The following is a 19,290-nucleotide window of genomic DNA, read 5'->3' on the forward strand; positions in this document are numbered from 1 at the left end:
AATGAGTTGCCATTAACTTCTGATGAAATTACCTGGTTGTATTAAATGAGTGCAAACACTACAGGACTATTGTTTGCAGCACATTAGGCTACTCAGTGATCACTTTTGCTATTTCTCACTTCGACTGCTACATTCCATTACCCATATCCTAAATGACTTTATCAACAAGACTAGCCTAAAGCACCCTGACCAGAACATCATGCAGCTTGACCGTTATCAGAAAGTAGGTACCTGTACTTTATTGACATTTGCTGCCCTCCCCTATGTGACATGTTTTGTCGCTTAACTCAATGTTACTGCATTTTCACTAATCTCTAATGAAAGGGAAGTGTTTTGATTAATTTTCTACTGTTTCAAGTGTTTTGATTAATTTTCAACCGTAGATGGAACCTCTTAAATTAAGTGGTAACAGTGTATCATGATACATACCAAGCCCAACAAAAACCTACAACGTTTAATGGGAGAGCATATACAGTAATTGTCAATCTCTTAAGATTTTAACATTCAGATGTTCTTGTAGGGCACTTGTCACATACACATACACATAGGTGGTAGACCTTTTGTGGGCACCTAGTGCAGTAGGTAGCATTCTTGTGAATATGAGCTCAGATAATAAAATAACCCATCCACTGGAAGCAGGTGAGGATTGCATTTTAACTAGAGTGGAATTAGCATGATACGATTTGATATTTAAAGTATTAGTTGCTTATATTTGTTATATATGAGAGCCTCACAATTATGTATAAAGCACTAGTAGTATACTGATTTGAAAAAATGCATAAAACAAAAAGGTAAAAGCAATGAATGATAAGTCTGAGCCATTATGCGAGGTGCCTGTCTTCCACTTCAAATCCTCAGTTACTGGAAGCTCACAGGACATTCCAGTCCACCCTTCAAAGCACTGACACACAAATCTGTGCTTCATGTATCGGACATCTTCCTTTCCATGGTGCCCAGTGACATAATGTCCTTTGCCAGAAACATGGGACTTTATCTTAAAATTTCTCGGATTCAAGTGTAAGTAAGCTGCTGAATTCAGATTCTTTCTTACACATCTTCCATTTTTTCCACACAAGACTTTGCTGCAAAGTTTAGCTGCTGAAGTTACATTGACAATATAATGTCCAAATGGTCCATCAATATAGTTCTTCACTAGTTTGCAGCTTTCCTGAAAAAATATAACAGTATTTCAGTATTTTATATTTTGTATATTTTTATTAAGTGTGCTCTTACAGTTTCTCTTAAGGTTAATAATAGATTGAAATAAGAGTTTTATATCTTACCGGAGTACTGGAGTAATCACTTCCTCCCCACAGCACAATCCCTGCGGCTCCTAATGCAGCACTTTCGCCAATTGTATGAATTAGATCAATCTAGACAGCAAATAGCAAAATATATTTCAGAAGTCTTAAACTATTTTTAAGAAAATTAGCATTGGTAGAAAAATCTCTTGGAGAAATACAGATGTGTCCTTTCTTGCTGTTGCATCAGTTGCACTAAATTGCCCCTCTCTGTGTGCCAGGCCACGCGTGCCCTGGCTGCACTGAGCATCTTTTTAGCTCAAAATAGTCAATGCGTGCATCTTATTTGTATAACTAAAACACATAGGGGGATATCCAATTAGCTTAGTTTTTCTGCCTAGTCAAAAAAACGAAGCTCTTTGCTATTTTTAGGGCGAATAGGGATTTGCCCTATGCAATAACAGGGCTGGATTTTCGCCTAAATAAAAATTGCGGCAGGGACGGAAAACATGTGACTTGGCAAATTCTTTTGTTTTCCGTCAAAAACGTGGGTAAATTTAGCCAATTTTGAGGTATTTTTCGCCAATGCCTTTTCACAAAAAGGTGACAAGGCATTGACGAAAATGCCTTTAAAATGGATGAAAACGGCCCGATTTGAATACTCAGTGGGACAATTTCATATAGCATAGATGCTATAAAACTGCATTGCTAGCTTACACTGATTAAGTTGGTGTGTACTATTTGTACATCTGTGTAACAAGGGCTCATATGTTAGCGGCTGCAACATTACTATGCTCCAAGTTCTGTTGGGTTTCATCTGCAAATTTTACATGTGAAAAACCATGTAAACAGTAGTAGTCAAATGTGGTGCGGTTAAAGTCACAGGCTAGTGTCTCTAGTACACTGGGAGCAGAGCCGGCCCTAAACAATATGATGCCCTAGGCAAGATTTTGGCTGGTGCCCCCTAGCACCACCGCTAGTTCTGCCTCTGACCCTGCGCCCTTTTCCCAGCACCATCACCCCCCCCACCCATAGCAGTCCTTTTTTGTTTTCCTACCCCCTGTAATTTAAATAAGAACAGTGTGCACATTCAGTGCACAGCCCAAAAAAGGTATGAGTTTTTGCTGGCAAGGGGCATGGCCACACAATAGTACCCCCAATTTAAATTATGCCTCACAGTAGTGCAACTTTATTCACAATTTATCATACGATAGTGCCCCTTATTCACATTACATCACACAGTAGTACCAATTTACCTTATATACGTTACTTCTCACAGTAGTGCCCCTTATTCACATAACATCATACTGAATTGCTCCTTATTCACATTACACCACACCATATTGCTCTTTATTCTCATTACACCACACCATATTGCTCCTTATTCACATTACACTATACCATATTGCTCTTTATTCACATTAGACCACACAGTAGTGCCCTTTCTATACGTTACGCCACACAGTAGAGCACCTTATACACATAATGCCACACATTGCTAATGCATTTATACACATAATACCACACAGTAATGCCCCTTACACATATGACACACATTATTAATGTCCTTATAAACATAATGCGCCTTACACATTATGCCAACCCTTATTAATGCCCTTATACACATAATTTCCCTTACACATATGCCGCACATTGTTAATGCCCTTATACACATAATGACACACATAATATCCCTTACACATATGCCGCACATTATTAGTGCCCTTATACACATAATGACACACATAATGCCCCTTACACATATGTTACACATTATTAATGCCCTTATACAAATAATGACACATATAGTTCCTGGCGTGAGTCAACTGGCAGCTCTGCTAATGTCGGGTGCCTATTTTTTATGAAAATGCATCTTATTTGCATTGCTATGTGGCTAGGATGCACAAGCAGCTTCTGCTGATTAAAATGATATGCAGCATGCCTATATACTGTGTGCGACTGTGGCTGTATCTGCATACGAAATGCTACACACAGAATATAGGAATGCCGCATATCATTTTAATCAGCAAAAGCTGCTTGTGCCCCTAGGCATACCAGATGCCCTAGGCAATTGCCTAGTTTGCCTATGCCTAAGGCCGACTCTGACTGGGAGTGGCTTACCTCTGTGTCTGCAATGCTTCTAAGAGCAATATTAAGGGGCTCAGTGGGAAAGAGGCACATGCCACATCCACATGGATTTTGAATTTTTTATGCCATCAAGTAGCTTCTGCCCATCTACTCCACTAACTTCTGACATAGTAGTGGCACGTGCCTGTTTCTCACCAGGAGCAAACTACAACTCCCTGGTATATTTCAAGACATGTCTAGTTGGAAAGCTAAAACAAAGTAATTTTGTGGCATGTGCCTCTTTTTCCATTGAGCCTTTGAATTTGAAGGAAAACATGGTATGCTACTCCTCTCCGAGTGTCTAAGTCATGCCAGGCATCTCTTGCCCTTTGGTGTATGGACAACCAGTAAGTGAGGACATAATCTTTATAATTTGTTATGAATTTTGTTTAATACAGAGGTGTGTTTGACACAAATCTTTATACAACAGTATATTAAGATAATTATATGTTCATTAATATTTTACTCTCATTCTGTGATTTTTGTGCTTCCCCCATTCCCTTTCTCTCACCATGACACTACTATAAGATTGCAGTAAACAGCCCTCCTTTAAAATTATTACTTTGTCTATATGCTATATTGCCATTTAATTGATACATTTTCATAGATATGTAATAGCTTGGAACCTTATGAAGGGATTGAGGTTTTTTGGGGATTCTGCCAAGCATCTTACTATCAGAGGAGATAAGCACTGTTACTTATACTTCTTTTTCCAGAGACGGAACTTGCAGCGGTGCAGGCGTTATATTGCACTGAGGATTGGTGCTGTGAAGTGGCCCACAGCCGCCCACACTACACTGACTCATTGTATGCCGCCGTCAGCACAGCGCCGCCCGCCGCCAGTGTGTGTGTGTGTCGCAGCGCAGCCGGACAGTGGGGGCCATTCCGAGTTGTTCGCTCGTTATTTTTTTTCTTGCAACGGAGCGAATAGTCGCTAATGCGCATGCGCAATGTCCGCAGTGCGACTGCGCCAAGTAAATTTGCTATGCAGTTAGGATTTTTACTCACGGCATTACGAGGTTTTTTCTTCGTTCTGGTGATCGGAATGTGATTGACAGGAAGTGGGTGTTTCTGGGCGGAAACTGGCCGTTTTATGGGAGTGTGTGAAAAAACGCTACAGTTTCTGGGAAAAACGCGGGAGTGGCTGGAGAAACGGAGGAGTGTCTGGGCGAACGCTGGGTGTGTTTGTGACGTCAAACCAGGAACGACAAGCACTGAACTGATCGCAGATGCCGAGTAAGTCTGGAGCTACTCAGAAACTGCTAAGAAGTGTCTATTCGCAATTCTGCTAATCTTTCGTTCGCAATTTTGATAAGCTAAGATTCACTGTCAGTAGGCGGCGGCTTAGCGTGTGCAAAGCTGCTAAAAGCAGCTTGCGAGCGAACAACCCGGAATGACCCCCAGTATTCAGGTCCCAGATGGTTCAGGAGGAGGTGGCGCTCTCCTCTCTCTGCTGCAGCTGTCTCCCTGCTGGCTGTTGAAAGCTGGGAGGAGGGAGGAGCAACAGGAGCTGTGGTCTGGGCTCGATGTGGGGTTCAGACCTATTGGAGCAGCAGCTGCAGCCAGACATTCCAGAAGCCATGTAAAGGATTTGGAGGTGTGCAATTATCAGTGTGTGTGTGTGTGTGTGTGTGTGTGTGTAGATCTGTGTGTGTGTGTGTGTGTGTGTGTGGGGGGGGATGTGTGATCTGTGTGTGTATGTCTGTGTAGATGTGTATATATATATATATATATATACATACATACATATACAGTCTACATATGTGTATATATATCAGGCCAGTTGGTGCCACTAGTTTTGTACTGTAGAATAATGCAAAAATGTGCTTTCTCTTACGTCCTAGAGGATGCTGGGGTCCACATTAGTACCATGGGGTATAGGCGGGTCCACCAGGAGCCATTGGCACTTTAAGAGTTTGAGAGCGTGGGCTGGCTCCTCCCTCTATGCCCCTCCTACCAGACTCAGTTTAGAAAATGTGCCCGAGAAGCCGGTCACAGCTATTATTATTATTACATTTTATTTATAAGGCGCCACATGTGTTTCGCAGCGCCGTACAAAGGACAGTACAGGGAGACAAAACATAGCATTACAGTAAATAAATAACAGAAATAGAGTACAGGTAACATAGAGCACCACACATTCTCAAGACATAATACAGCTAAGATGTAAGTACTGAGGGAGTGATCATCGTACTACTAGGGGCTGGTGGCCATAGATGGAGTTGAGCCTTTACCAGGGTAAAGATGGTCGTTGAGTAGGGGAGAGCTGCGAGTGAAATGTGTCGAGACGAGGACTTAGATAACAAGAGGAAAGAGGGCCCTGCTCTGAAGAGCTAACAATCTAGTGGGGAGGGGTGACAGACAGATGACAAGAGGTGCAGGCAAGCGGGAGGTAGCCTGATGGCAGTATGCAAGCAAAGTTGACATGTTCACGGCATGAGGCAGGGGGGTGGAGGCGCGGCTTCAGGACTGGGTTATGCATCGGGAGTGTATGCTTTGATGAATAGGTGTGTTTTTAGCGCCCGTTTGACGCTTTGCAAGGTCGGGGAGAGTCTAATGGAGCGGGGGAGTGCGTTCCACTGAAGGGGTGAGTTTCTCTAGTAAAGTTTAGTTTAGAGTTTATTATTTTACAGGGAGGCTGCTGGCAACAGCCTCCCTGCTTCGTGGGACTAAGGGGGGGAGTAGTGTCCGCCCTGCGGGGTCTGAGCCACTATCTCCGCTGACAGGACACTGAGCTCCTGAGGGGATAGATCGTTCCCCGCCACAGGGGATCGCTCACCCTAGCAGCATGCCGCCACCCCCTTACAGAGCCGAAGATCAGTGCCGGTGTGAAGATCGCGGCATCAGGGTAGGAGGGCAGTATTAACTGTGCTCCGGAGGCTCAGCGGTACATAGTGCGATGCTGTGAGGGGCGCCCTAAGTCAGCGCCTACACCCTACACTGGTCACACAGCCTGTCGGGGTCCCGGGATCTTAGCCAGCATAAACCCTCAGGCCAGTATAATCCTATGAAGCGGGAAGACAGCGCCATTTTGGGGGCGGAGCTTCTCAGAGCGGCGTTCAGCGCCATTTTCCTGCCTGCACAACGCTGTCAGTGAAGAGCAAGTCCCTCCACAGCAACTCCAGCTATCTCTCACGGTAGCAGGGGGTTGTAGAAGGGGGGGAGGAGGCTGCAAAACGACTGTGTAACCGATTAAGGTGCATAGTCAGCGCTGATAGGGGGGTCTTCCTTTATATTAAAAGCGCTGTGTGTGGGTTGGCTCCAATCTCTGTGTCTCTCTTGCCATTCTTGGGGGTGAAACTCTGTCCGTGTGTGTGTGTGTGTGTGTGTGTGTGTGTGTGTGTGTGTGTGTGTGTGTGTTGAGTGTCTGTGGTCTCCATTAAGCAATGTCCAGGGACTCTGTGTCATATGCTGCAGAGAATATGTCCTCTCAGGATGATCCCATTCCATGTAATCAGGATTGCACTGGTTTAGCACAGATTCCAGCAAGGGAGCCTGAGTGGTTATCCTCTATCAAATCTATGATTTCTCAGATTTCAAATAGGGTTGCACAAAATGAATCTGCAACTCAGACTCTACAGAACTCTGTGATGATAGAGGCTATTAGGGATGTGTTGAATATTGCTGATACAACACCCGAGCAGGTTGAGGAGGCTTACTTCACTGAAAATAAGAAAGCATCGCTAACCTTCCCTGCGTCAAAGGAATTAAATGCTATATTTGAAAAGGCTTGGGAAAACCCGGATAAAAAATTCCAGATACCCAAAAGGGTAGTGTTTCCTTTCCCGGTAGAGGATAGAAAGAAATGGGATAGCCTGCCTATTGTTGACGCGTCAGTATCCAGACTCTCAAAAAGGGTGGTTTTACCTGTTCCAGGATCTACAGCCTTGAAAGAGCCAGCTGATCGTAAAATTGATAATACGCTCAAATCCATGTACACGGCTTCTGGGGCAATACTACACCCCACTATTGCCAGTGCTTGGATTGCCAAAGCTATAGTAAAGTGGTCAGGCACGTTACTTGAGGACTTGGATACTATGGAAAAATGTGATGTTGAATTGTTTTACGTAACATTCAGGATTCAGCAGGATTTCTGGTAGAATCCATGAAGGATCTGGGTTCCATGGCTGCGGGAATTTCCTCCATGTCAGTATCAGCTCATCGAGGACTGTGGTTGCGCCAGTGGTCTGTCGACGCGGAATCCAGGAGAAGTGTGGAGACCCTACCCTACACAGGTCAGGCTCTCTTTGGGGAAGCATTAGATGTGTGGATCTCCACCCTTTCTTCCCTCAGCTACATCTGCTCCGAAGAAACCATTTTCTTCAGTTACATCAAAGCCCTTTCAGTCTACCAAGCCCAGAAAGGCCAAACCGTCCAACACCTTCTTTCGGGTAGGTTGGCCCAAGTTCAAGAAACCTGCGGCTGCAGGTTCCCAGGAACAGAAACCTGCTTCAGGTACACCAAAGTCCTCTGCATGACGGTGGACTGCACGCCCCGGAGGTGGGGCCGGTGGGAGCGAGACTCAGACATTTCAGTCATGTCTGGGTGTCCTCCGGCCTGGACCCCTGGGTGCATGATATTGTGTCCCAGGGGTACAGGCTTGAATTTCAAAATCTCCCTCCTCACCGTTTTTTCAGATCAGGCATGCCAGCTCTGCTGGCAGACAGGACTGTCCTGCAAGAAGCCGTCCAGAAGTTGGTGGAGGCACAGGTTATTGTGCCAATACCACCTCATATGCAAAACAAAGGTTACTTATCGTACCTTTTCGTGGTACCGAAACCGGATGGTTCGGTCAGGCCCATTCTGAACTTAAAATCACTAAACCCCTTTTTGAGGGAGTTCAAGTTCAAAATGGAGTCTCTAAGGGCAGTGATATCAGGTCTGGAGGAGGGGTAATTCCTGGTATCCCTGGATATCAAGGATGCGTACCTCCACATTCTGATTTGGCTGCCGCATTGAGCTTATCTTCGATTCGCACTGTTGGACTGTCACTTTCAGTTCCAGGCCCTCCCATTCGGCCTCTCCATAGCACCGAGGGTATTCACCAAAGTGATGGCAGAGATGATGATTCTCCTCCACAGATGGGGGGTGAACATAATTCCGTATCTGGACGATCTGCTGATAAAGGCATCGTCCAAGGAGAAGTTGTTACGGTCCATAGCACTCACGACCCAGCTTCTCAGGGAACATGGTTGGGTCCTGAATCTTTCAAAATCAAATTTGGAACCAACCTCGGAGGTTGTCCTTTCTGGGAATGATCCTCGACACGGAAGTGCAGAGGGTGTTTCACCCAGAGGAAAAGGCGTGATTCAAACGATGGTCCGGGATGTCCTGAAGCCAGCCCGGGTGTTAGTTCATCAGTGCATTCGCCTTTTGGGGAAGATGGTGGTCTCTTACGAGGCTCTGCAGTATAGGAGGTTTCACGCTCGGTCCTTCCAAATGTATCTCCTGGACAAGTGGTCGGGATCCCATCTACACATGCACCACAGAATACGTTTGTCGCCAAAGGCCAGGATTTCACTCCTCTGGTGGCTACAATTACCTCACCTTCTGGAGGGCCGCAGGTTCGGGATTCAGGACTGGATCCTTCTAACCATGGATGCAAGTCTCCGGGGCTGGGGCGCAGTCACTCAAGAGGAAACCTTCCAAGGAAGGTGGTCAAGTCTGGAAGCCGGCCTGCCGATAAACATTCTGGAACTAAGAGCCGTCTACAACGGTATTCTCCAAGCGGCCCATCATCTGAGAAATCGGACCATGTGACAACAGTGGCTTACATAAACCGACAGGGCGGAACGAAGAGCAGAGCTGCAATGGCAGAGGTAACAAGAATCATACTCTGGGCAGAAATCTTCATTCAGGGAGTAGACAACTGGGAAGCGGACTTCCTCAGCAGACACAATCTCCATCCAGGGGAGTGGGGTCTCCATCCGGAGGTGTTCAAGAAGGTAACAGATCTTTGGGGCGTACCCCAGATCGACATGATGGCCTCTCGTCTCAACAAGAAGCTTCAGCGGTATTGTTCCAGGTCGAGGGACCCGCAAGCAGTGGCGGTGGATGCCCTAGTGACTCCGTGGGTGTTACAGTTGGTGTACGTGTTTCCTCCACTTCCACTCATCCCAAGAGTTCTAAAGCTCACAAGGAGAACAAGGGTTCAAGCGATCCTCATTGCTCCAGACTGGCCAAGAAAGGCTTGGTACGTGGATCTTCTGGATCTACTGCATGAAGAGCCGAGGCCTCTACCTCTTCGGGAGGACCTGCTGCAGCATGGGCCATTCGCCTATCAAGACTTACCGCGGCTACATTTGACGGTATGGAGGTTGAACACCTGATACTAACTCGGAAGGGCATTCCGAACAAAGTTATTCCTACTCTGATACAGGCTAGGAAAGGAGTAACGTCTAACATTACCATTGAATTTGGAAAAAATATGTATATTGGTGTGAGTCCAAGAAATTTCCTGCGGTGGAGTTTCAACTGGGATGGTTTCTCCTCTTCCTACAAGCGGGTGTGGATATGGGCCTGAAGTTGGGATTTGTGAAGGTCCAGATTTCGGCCCTATCCATGTTCTTCCAGAAACAATTGGCTGCCCTCCCTGAGGTTCAGACCTTTTTGAAGGGAGTTCGCAACATTCAACCTCCCTTTGTACCGCCTACGGCGCCCTGGGACCTTAACGTGGTGTTGCAGTTCCTCTAATCAGACTGGTTCGAGCCTCTACAGGAGGTTGAGGTCAAATTCCTTACGTTGTTGGATTTAGCTTCTGCTAGACGTGTGTCGGAGTTGGGGGCTTTGTCCTGTAAAATAAAGAATCTAGACTCCTATCAAAATGGCGCCTACAAGCTGCCCTGAGCTGCGTCCCCTCTTGGAGTATCACCACACTCCCACACAAACGGTAAGTACAAGAAATAGAAGGAATACAATCCTTGGCGCTATACTGTAATACTTTAGGTGTACATGGATCAACAAATACACAATACGTCCCTTTCAGTAGATCCTCCAGATTTTTCTTCTCTTATCCTCTTCTTATATTCATCCAATATTATATTCCAGTGATGTGAGTAATATGTAAAAAACAAAAATGATACATGTGTAAAACAGTCTATGTCTCCATACAACACACTGTATAACAAGTCCTTTAAATGGATGATCAAAGGCGTGGTCTAGGCGTACCCCAACTCACACTATGCAGCGTAAAACTGTATGTATAAAGGTATCTTTTTCTTTCCTTCCTTCCACCACCAGATCACCAATTTAACTGTGTTTCTAAGTTGGCGTACCCCACTCACTAGGTTTATAAGATGAAGAAAACACATAAAGGTATCTTTGTCTTCAGATGCGTAGCCTACTTACAGGGTTTCAAGATGACCACAAGCGTATCAAGGTTTCTTTTCCCCTTTGGTTTTCCACTGGTAGTAGCTTTATGCTTCTCCACAGTCTCTCTCGGTGTCAAATATGTGGGAAAGAAATTTAAAAAGACCAATGTGTAGACTGAACCAGTGAATTAGTGCAAAAAATGTGTGGAGAAAAAATTCAATTGGAATGAAATTGATTGGCTGTTCTTCATATAAATATGTGGCTCTCCACACTAAACCTATGTCTTGATAAAGGTCCAAACATAGACCGAAACGCGTCGACAGGAGGAGTGTGGACAGCCATTTTTTCCAGTTTTACCTTTAAAAAAGACTCTGTAAGGTAAAGAATCGTGTTTTTAATTTTTAATTTTTTTATGGTTTTTTGATGTAGAAGAAAATTCCAACTTTTTTCTGCCTCCATACCTTTGTATGTACTGTATTGTTGTGGACATTGTTGTTTTTACCCACTCTCATGTGGCGAGTGGTGTGGAATAAAATATAAGGATTTTTTTTATCTTCACGTGGACTTTTAAATTTATGGAATTGCATGCATTTGGCTTGGAGTTTTCCAGAAGAGCTGTATGAGAGAGGATATAAAAGAAACCCTGATGTGCATGACAAGAATCAGCTAGACTGTGAGTGGGGTACACCTGCTAGAACCTCTTCTCTTCCTTTATATAAAGAAACCGTTATATGTATATCACTTCCCCCACCTTGTGTAAGTGGGGTACGTTCACTATAAATTTATATCACTTTCATATCACTGGGGTGTATCTCATAAAAGATTAAATGCACTAGAAAGAATACTTTTGTGTGAGGATCATTATATTTTGAGATACACACACATAGATACCTTTATATATAGGTATCTTCAAATATAAATATATTTCTTTAGGAATTTTTTCTCCACACATTTTTTGCACTAATTCACTGGTTCAGTCTACACATTGGTCTTTTTAAATTTCTTTCCCACATATTTGACACCGAGAGAGACTGTGGAGAAGCATAAAGCTACTACCAGTGGAAAACCAAAGGGGAAAAGAAACCTTGATACGCTTGTGGTCATCTTGAAACCCTGTAAGTAGGCTACGCATCTGAAGACAAAGATACCTTTATGTGTTTTCTTCATCTTATAAACCTAGTGAGTGGGGTACGCCAACTTAGAAACACAGTTAAATTGGTGATCTGGTGGTGGAAGGAAGGAAAGAAAAAGATACCTTTATACATACAGTTTTACGCTGCATAGTGTGAGTTGGGGTACACCTAGACCACGCCTTTGATCATCCATTTAAAGGACTTGTTATACAGTGTGTTGTATGGAGACATAGGGGTAAATTTACTAAGGTCCCGATTTTGACCGAGATGCCGTTTTTTCATCAAAGTGTCATCTCGGTAATTTACTAAGCAATAATCACGGCAGTGATGAGGGCATTCGTAATATTTGGAAGTCCTAGGAAAAAATCACGAATGAATACACCATCGGTCAAAACGCGGCTGTTTAAGTATGAATCTCGGTCATTTACTAAGAAGTGCAAAGCCAAAAAAAACAAAACACTGCCGTGAAAAATTACAACTCGTAAAAAAGTGCTTAAAAAAAACAGACCTGCTTTTTTTTATCCGTGATTGGATAGGCATGCACGGATCCATGAGATCCGTGCATGTATATCAGTGGGAAGGGGTGGGAAAGTGTTTATTTTCTTTAAAAAAATTGCGTGGGGTCCCCCCTCCTAAGCATAACCAGCCTCGGGCTCTTTGAGCCGATCCTGGTTGCAGAAATATGGGGGAAAAATTGACAGGGGTTCCCCCATATTTAAGCAACCAGCATCGGGCTCTGCGCCTGGTCCTGGTTCCAAAAATACGGGGGACAAAAAGAGTAGGGGTCCCCCGTATTTTTAAAACCAGCACCGGGCTCCACTAGCTGGACAGATAATGCCACAGCCGGGGGTCACTTTTATATAGTGCCCTGCGGCCGTGGCATCAAATATCCAACTAGTCCCCCCTGGCCGGGGTACCCTGGGGGAGTGGGGACCCCTTCAATCAAGGGGTCCCCCCCCCCAGCCACCCAAGGGCCAGGGGTGAAGCCCGAGGCTGTCCCCCCCATCCAATTGGCTGCGGATGGGGGGCTGATAGCCTTTTGTGAAAATGACAAGATATTGTTTTTAGTAGCAGTACTACAAGGCCCAGCAAGCCTCCCCCGCATGCTGGTACTTACTGAACCACAAGTACCAGCATGCGGCGGAAAAACGAGCCCACTGGTACCTGTAGTACTACTACTAAAAAATACCCAAAAAAAGACAAGACACACACACCTTGAAAGTAAAGTTTTATTACATACATCCACACAAACATACATACATACTTACCTTATGTTCACACGAGGGTCGGTCCTCTTCTCCAGTAGAATCCAAGGGGTACCTGTTGAATAAATTCTACTCACCAGATCCAGGGTCCCAGGGTCCTCGGGGCAACCATTTGTAATCCAGGTACTTGAATAAAATAACAAAACGGATACCCGAGCCACGAACTGAAAGGGGCCCCATGTTTTCACATGGGACTCCTTTCCCCGAATGCCAGAAACCCACTCTGACTTCTGTCTAAGTGGGTTTCTTCAGCCAATCAGGGAGTGCCACGTTGTAGCACTCTCCTGATCGGCTGTGTGCTCCTGTACTGAGTGACAGGCGGCACACTGCAGTGTTACAATGTAGCGCCTATGCGCTCCATTGTAACCAATGGTGGGAACTTTCTGCCCTGCGGTTGACCTAAAGTGACGTCACCGCTGAGCAGAAAGTTCCCACCATTGGTTACAATGGAGCGCCTAGGCGCTACATTGTAACACTGCCGTGTGCCGCCTGTCACTCAGTACAGGAGCACACAGCTGATCAGGAGGGTGCTACAACGTGGCGCTCCCTGAATGGCTGAAGAAACCCACTTAGACATCAGTCAGAGTGGGTTTCTGGCATTCGGGGAAAGGGGGCCCATGTGCAAACATGGGTCCCCTTTCAGTGCGTGGCTCGGCTCTCCGTTTTATTATTTTATTCAAGTACGTGGATTACAAATGGATGCTACGAGGAGCCTGGGACCCTGGATCTGGTGAGTAGAATTTATTCAACAGGTACCCATGGATTCTACTGGAGAAGAGGACAGACCCTCGTGTGAACATAAGGTAAGTATGTATGTATGTTTGTGTGGATGCATGTAATAAAACTTTACTTTCAAGGTGTGTGTGTATTGTCTTTTTTTGGGTATTTTTTTAGTAGTAGTACTACAGGTACCAGCGGGCCCGTTTTTCCGCCGCATGCTGGTACTTGTGGTTCTCCAAGTACCAGCATGCGGGGGAGGCTTGCTGGGCCTTGTAGTACTGCTACTAAAAACAATATCTTTTAATTTTCACAAAAGGCTGATAAAGCTAAATATATTTATCTTATGTAAAACCCTTTAAGAGGTCTAAGAACACTGTACGCTATTGACGTATGGAGTACCGTAAGGGTACACACGTTGCGTAACAATCGCTTAGCCGTAGTCGAGACGCTCAAGCGTTACGTTCGCTCACGGCCAAGAGATCACAGGCAGGCACGCTATTGGCTGCCGACTAACGTAATGATTCGCTATAGCGATGCGGACGCTCGGGACCACGAGGAGATCACCAGCGGCGCAGACGCTCACAATGTTAAACCTTTATAACTATACCATAAAACAGTGTATTATGCAGTAAAGCTTGGTGTAGAGATAGGGTGTAGATGCAACACAGTGTAACCTTATTAACTTAAAAGCTGTACAAGCGTCTCTGACGCTCTGAGAATACTTAACACTATAAGAAATACACAAATACCGTGCTTAGGGTCTAACGCCTTATATGAATGTTATACTTGAGAAAAGAATAATACAATACAAGTCATACACTACAATATAACATAGACTAACTAACCAGATAACTACACAGTAAATACAATACAATACAATTACGTTTAAGGAAAAATTAGAGAGAAAGAGGAGAGAGAGAGAGATATGGCCCACAATAACAACAAAGACAATATGGTTGCGGAGAAAAACTTACGCACAAGGGGAACGATCGCATGCGCCTCGATATCCAGCTCCCGATTATCAGCAATGAGAACCGTTGAAGAGAGTGAGCTGGATATGGTCGGCTTGTCTATTTATGCCCCACACACAATACAATTCAATGGTCCCTACAATCTCATTGTTCATTGGACACAGGAATTCGTCTTCGTATTATAACAAAAGGTCATAGGTTGATTCATACAGGTGGGCTGAGACCATTTCCAACTGCTCAGGTGGGTGGGAAACTAGGTTTCCCGCCGCATGGATAAGTAAGTGCAAATAATAGTAAATGGACATAAACTTCTTATGTCCATAACTATTCGCACGAGCGATTAATCCGCTCCAAACCAACACCGGAATATTGCTAATTAAATACTCTTCCGATGGATACTAAATACCACTGTATGACCCATGTCTGACCCTTCGTATCAAACAAAGAGGGATCTCTTTGTCCATGAACATGCTATATTAACTAAACTTTCAGAATCTATCAAAGGGACCATGATCTACAAAATACATTATATGGTGAAAATATATAACAATTGAGTCGCACGCTGGGCGCACAGAAACTCTACCGTAAATGCGCATACCGTGCGCCTGCGGGTGCCCGCAACAGCGAGTATGCGCACGCACGGGAGAGCGCACGCATGCGCAGCGCGGACCTGTATGAGGTGCAAATATGGCAGTGTGCATCGTGATATTTTTCTGACTTTGACAGTCCACCCTTTGGCAGTCAACAATAACTGCCACTTCCTAAAACATTTCAAAACGAGAAAAATATATGTCAGGTGTAAATACATTTCCATGGTTGGGTAAGGGAGGAGAGGAGAAGGTGTGAAAAGGGTATGACCTAGTGAGATAGCAGAAGCATGTGTGTATGAATCCATGTTTGGGGGGTCATGTATCATCGTGCCGTACGTGTTTTAAATCAAGCTTCGAGGTATTGCGAAGTATACATTTGAATTCCTTCTTATCCCGCGGTACGGGTCTGTGGATGGGCTGTCAAACTTTACCGAGCTCTTTTTCGGATTTTGGTTGCAACAAAATGGGGGAGCACATTTTAGTTGATGATACATGAATGGGGGAATATGTGATTGCTGATATCTGTGCCTGTATTCCCTATCGACTATGTGTGTCATTACCTGAAGGTTGTAGAGATGAAGATAAAGAACACTTATGGTAAATGCAGTGGTATTCTATGTCAGGTTAATGAACATTTGTCGGTTGAAGTCTTGTTCGGTGTCTGTTGAATGCAGTCTTCTTTGGGCTTTTGCCAAAAGGTGTGGGCAAAAAGCTTTGTCAATGTCCATAGACTTACAAAAGTGTTGGGCTAGCGTAATTTTAAAATTTCTAGGAAAACTGGGGGTCTATGGCATAGTTCATCAAATATCTGTGTATAAGGTTGTCAAAACTTCTTCTTTAATCCATCAGTTGTCTGTATACAAGATCATCAATTTCCTCGTCAAAAGTGGGTCTTTTTACCTTGGAAAAACCGGAAAAACAGGTGAAAGAAACGGACCGTATAATCGCATTTTCATCACATCATTGTTTCTACAGTTGGGTCATAAATCAAATCCATTGGAATTACAATGTCCTCACTCCTTAGACTCATTACCCTGGTACTACGTTTGCACTTCATTAAAGCCTGACCGCATCTAAATATCAAGCCAATCGTTATGACAACACCTAAGATACATAGGAGAAACTTCCCTACATCCATTATGACTCCTTGAGCCCATTCTCCTAAACCAGAGAACCAATTTCGCGGGTTCAACCATGACACCCAACCAGTCAGCTCATTACCCACAGCAGCAAGGGTGAGATTGTGTCTCCTGCGAAATTCCCACTTTAATTGGAGAATATCGTCCATCTTTTGGTCTATGACCTCGACCGGGTCCTCGGTGCTATTCGTAATATATGTGCAGCATTTCACGCCATACTGCGTTGCCAGTGTGACACAATATCCACCTGTCACTGCCGTGAGATAATTAAGAACCATTCTATGCTGAACCAGTTCTGTTTTATAAGCTTGAAGTTCTCTTCCAGTATACCTAAACGTGTCATCATACATTTCTGTGATATTGTCTAACAAATTTGTGAGCGCAGATATGTATTTATAATTCAGCACTCCTCTAGCGGTGCGAGTGAAATCTAACGCGATTAGGACCTGAATCCCGGTGGATTCATGGATCATGTCAGAGGCCGAATGCTCTGTCCTTTCTGTCAGTTGCCTTTTAACTACGTGCTCGTAATGAGTATGAGTATAAGGAGCTTGGGCACCACGGTGTATATCTTTCATTTTGGCATGTGATACAGTCATTACTTCAGGCAGTACTTTTCCAATATAACATAATCCTTCAGAGTTTGGGGCAAGCCACTTATACGCCTTCCTCCCGCATATGAAATATGCATCATCGGGGAGAACATATGGGACGGAGTAGGACATAACCATATTACACATCCTCCATGTGAAATCTCCTACCCCTAATTCTCCCATCTGTCTAGTACACGTATCCGTTTGTACGATATGTGCACAGTATCCTGGTGATACCTCTCCAACTCTCGTAATCCTACTTCCTAGGGTATACCTATATCGGAAAGACTTTTCTCTACTGGCTATGTGGCGTATAAGCTCTGTATCTGTAGGCATTCTATCTGCCCTATATGAAAAGGTCATGGTTTGGTTACTCCATGACACTTCCCAATTTCCCGGCTTTCGGGGATTGGAAATGTTAAAACATATTAGGGATCTATCTACATGATATTGGTGGAGCTTCAAACTAGGAGGACTGGAGATATTAAACCTCCTGTCCACCGGTCTCCCACCCTTTAGCTCAAGTACCTCCCCTACCGTTAAAGGAAATGGTACTAGTCCTGATTTGCTATGACCTTGAGGTACTTGAGAGCATACCCAACAATCTGTTTGATTTAACACACTACCCACTAAGGAGTGATAGTCACTCAATGGATGCCGGTCCATGTGGATATTAAAACTGGATTGGCATTTCTTAATGCACCCATCCTCAACTACATTGTCACAGAGCCTACAGATACAGTTTTCTTCAGCTAACAATCCTTCACAATTCCTTCTATTGTCAATGCTATCGGATCGTTTTCTGATACTCGCCTTTACTTGTTGGTTAAGTTGTTCTTGGAAAACTACGCTTCCATCTTTGTCATCAGAACCCATTCCAGAACCTCTCTCGACCTCCATGGTACTCTCGCCGGAACAGACTGCTCTGGTCAACATCATGGTCAACAGGAAAATCCGGATCACAGTCTCTTGGGGCAAGTCCATCTTGTAGGAGGAAATGGAGAAGAATGAGAAGGGGGAAAAAATAATTTGAGGGAGAGGGGATGGGAAGTGGAGAAAAACAATAAAAGGGAACAGGGAATCGACAACTGCTTTTGATCTTATGATTTTCCGATGCTCAGGTGCCGCCTCAGTCCTCCTGGAACAGACACTCCAGTGATACAACTTCCTCTACCGTTTGTTCCTTATCACGGGACCTCTCTGGATCAGCAACCTTCTTACAGTGGGACGAGTGAACCCAAGTCTCTCTCTCGGCAACCTTCAATGCAGTAGTGCTAGTCAATAAGACTTGGTATGGTCCTTCCCATCTGTCAATAAGGCAACCTGAGCGTAGAAAATTCCGTATCATTACATAATCCCCAGGTTCAATGTCATGACAATTACTATCTGGTAAATCAGGAATCACTAACTTCAAATTATCATTTTGATTCCTTAGCTGTCTACTCATGTTAACCAGGTACTTTACAGTCACTTCATTGTTACACTTCAAATCATCCTGAGGGTTAATCATAACATGCGGTTGTCGACCAAACAAGATTTCAAAGGGAGACAGATTAAGAGGGGACCTGGGAGTGGTTCTGATGCTGTATAGTACAATGGGTAAAGCTTCTGGCCATGTCAATCCTGTCTCTGCCATAACTTTGCTCAGTTTATTTTTAATAGTGCTGTTCACTCTTTCCACCTTCGCACTCGCCTGTGGACGGTATGGAGTGTGCAGCTTGCTATCAATTCCCATCAACTTACACATTCCTTGAAAGACATCACCTGTAAAATGGGTACCCCTATCACTTTCGATTATTCTAGGGATACCATATCTACATACAAATTCCTGCACAATTTTCTTAGCAGTAAACATAGCGGTATTTGTGGCCGCAGGAAATGCTTCGACCCAATTTGAGAATACATCTATACAAACAAGTACATATTTCAAATTTCGACAAGGGGGTAATTGAATAAAATCAATCTGTATTACCTGAAAAGGGCCGCCTGTCGGTGGGATATGAGATGGTTCTGTTGGTATTGCCTTTCCGATATTCTTTCTCAAACAGGTAAGGCATGACATTGCTCTCTTACTCGCATGAGATGAAAATCCTGGGGCGCACCAATATGCTCTTACCAACTTGCACATTCCCTCCTTGCCCAGATGAGTCAGCCCGTGTGCTGCCTCAGCTAAACATGGAAGATATGCTCTGGGGGCCAC

The 19,290-nt window shown here is 44.3% G+C and overlaps 1 protein-coding gene across 1 annotated transcript in view; it reads right to left on the reverse strand.

Moving 5' to 3' along the window:
* Window positions 1-323: 323 nt before the first annotated feature.
* The window catches only part of LOC134935366 (hyaluronidase-1-like), a 41,309-nt gene continuing 22,342 nt past the window's right edge, over window positions 324-19,290 (reverse strand). Inside the window, exons 4-5 of the mRNA XM_063930470.1 lie at window positions 1,284-1,373; window positions 324-1,168 (exon numbers count right to left, since the gene is read on the reverse strand). Coding sequence (XP_063786540.1) covers window positions 737-1,168; window positions 1,284-1,373 — 522 coding nt within the window. The 3' untranslated portion in view covers window positions 324-736. The remainder of the gene's footprint in view (window positions 1,169-1,283; window positions 1,374-19,290) is intronic.

Source organism: Pseudophryne corroboree, chromosome 6 (genome assembly GCF_028390025.1).
Source record: "Pseudophryne corroboree isolate aPseCor3 chromosome 6, aPseCor3.hap2, whole genome shotgun sequence".
NCBI lineage: Eukaryota > Metazoa > Chordata > Amphibia > Anura > Myobatrachidae > Pseudophryne > Pseudophryne corroboree.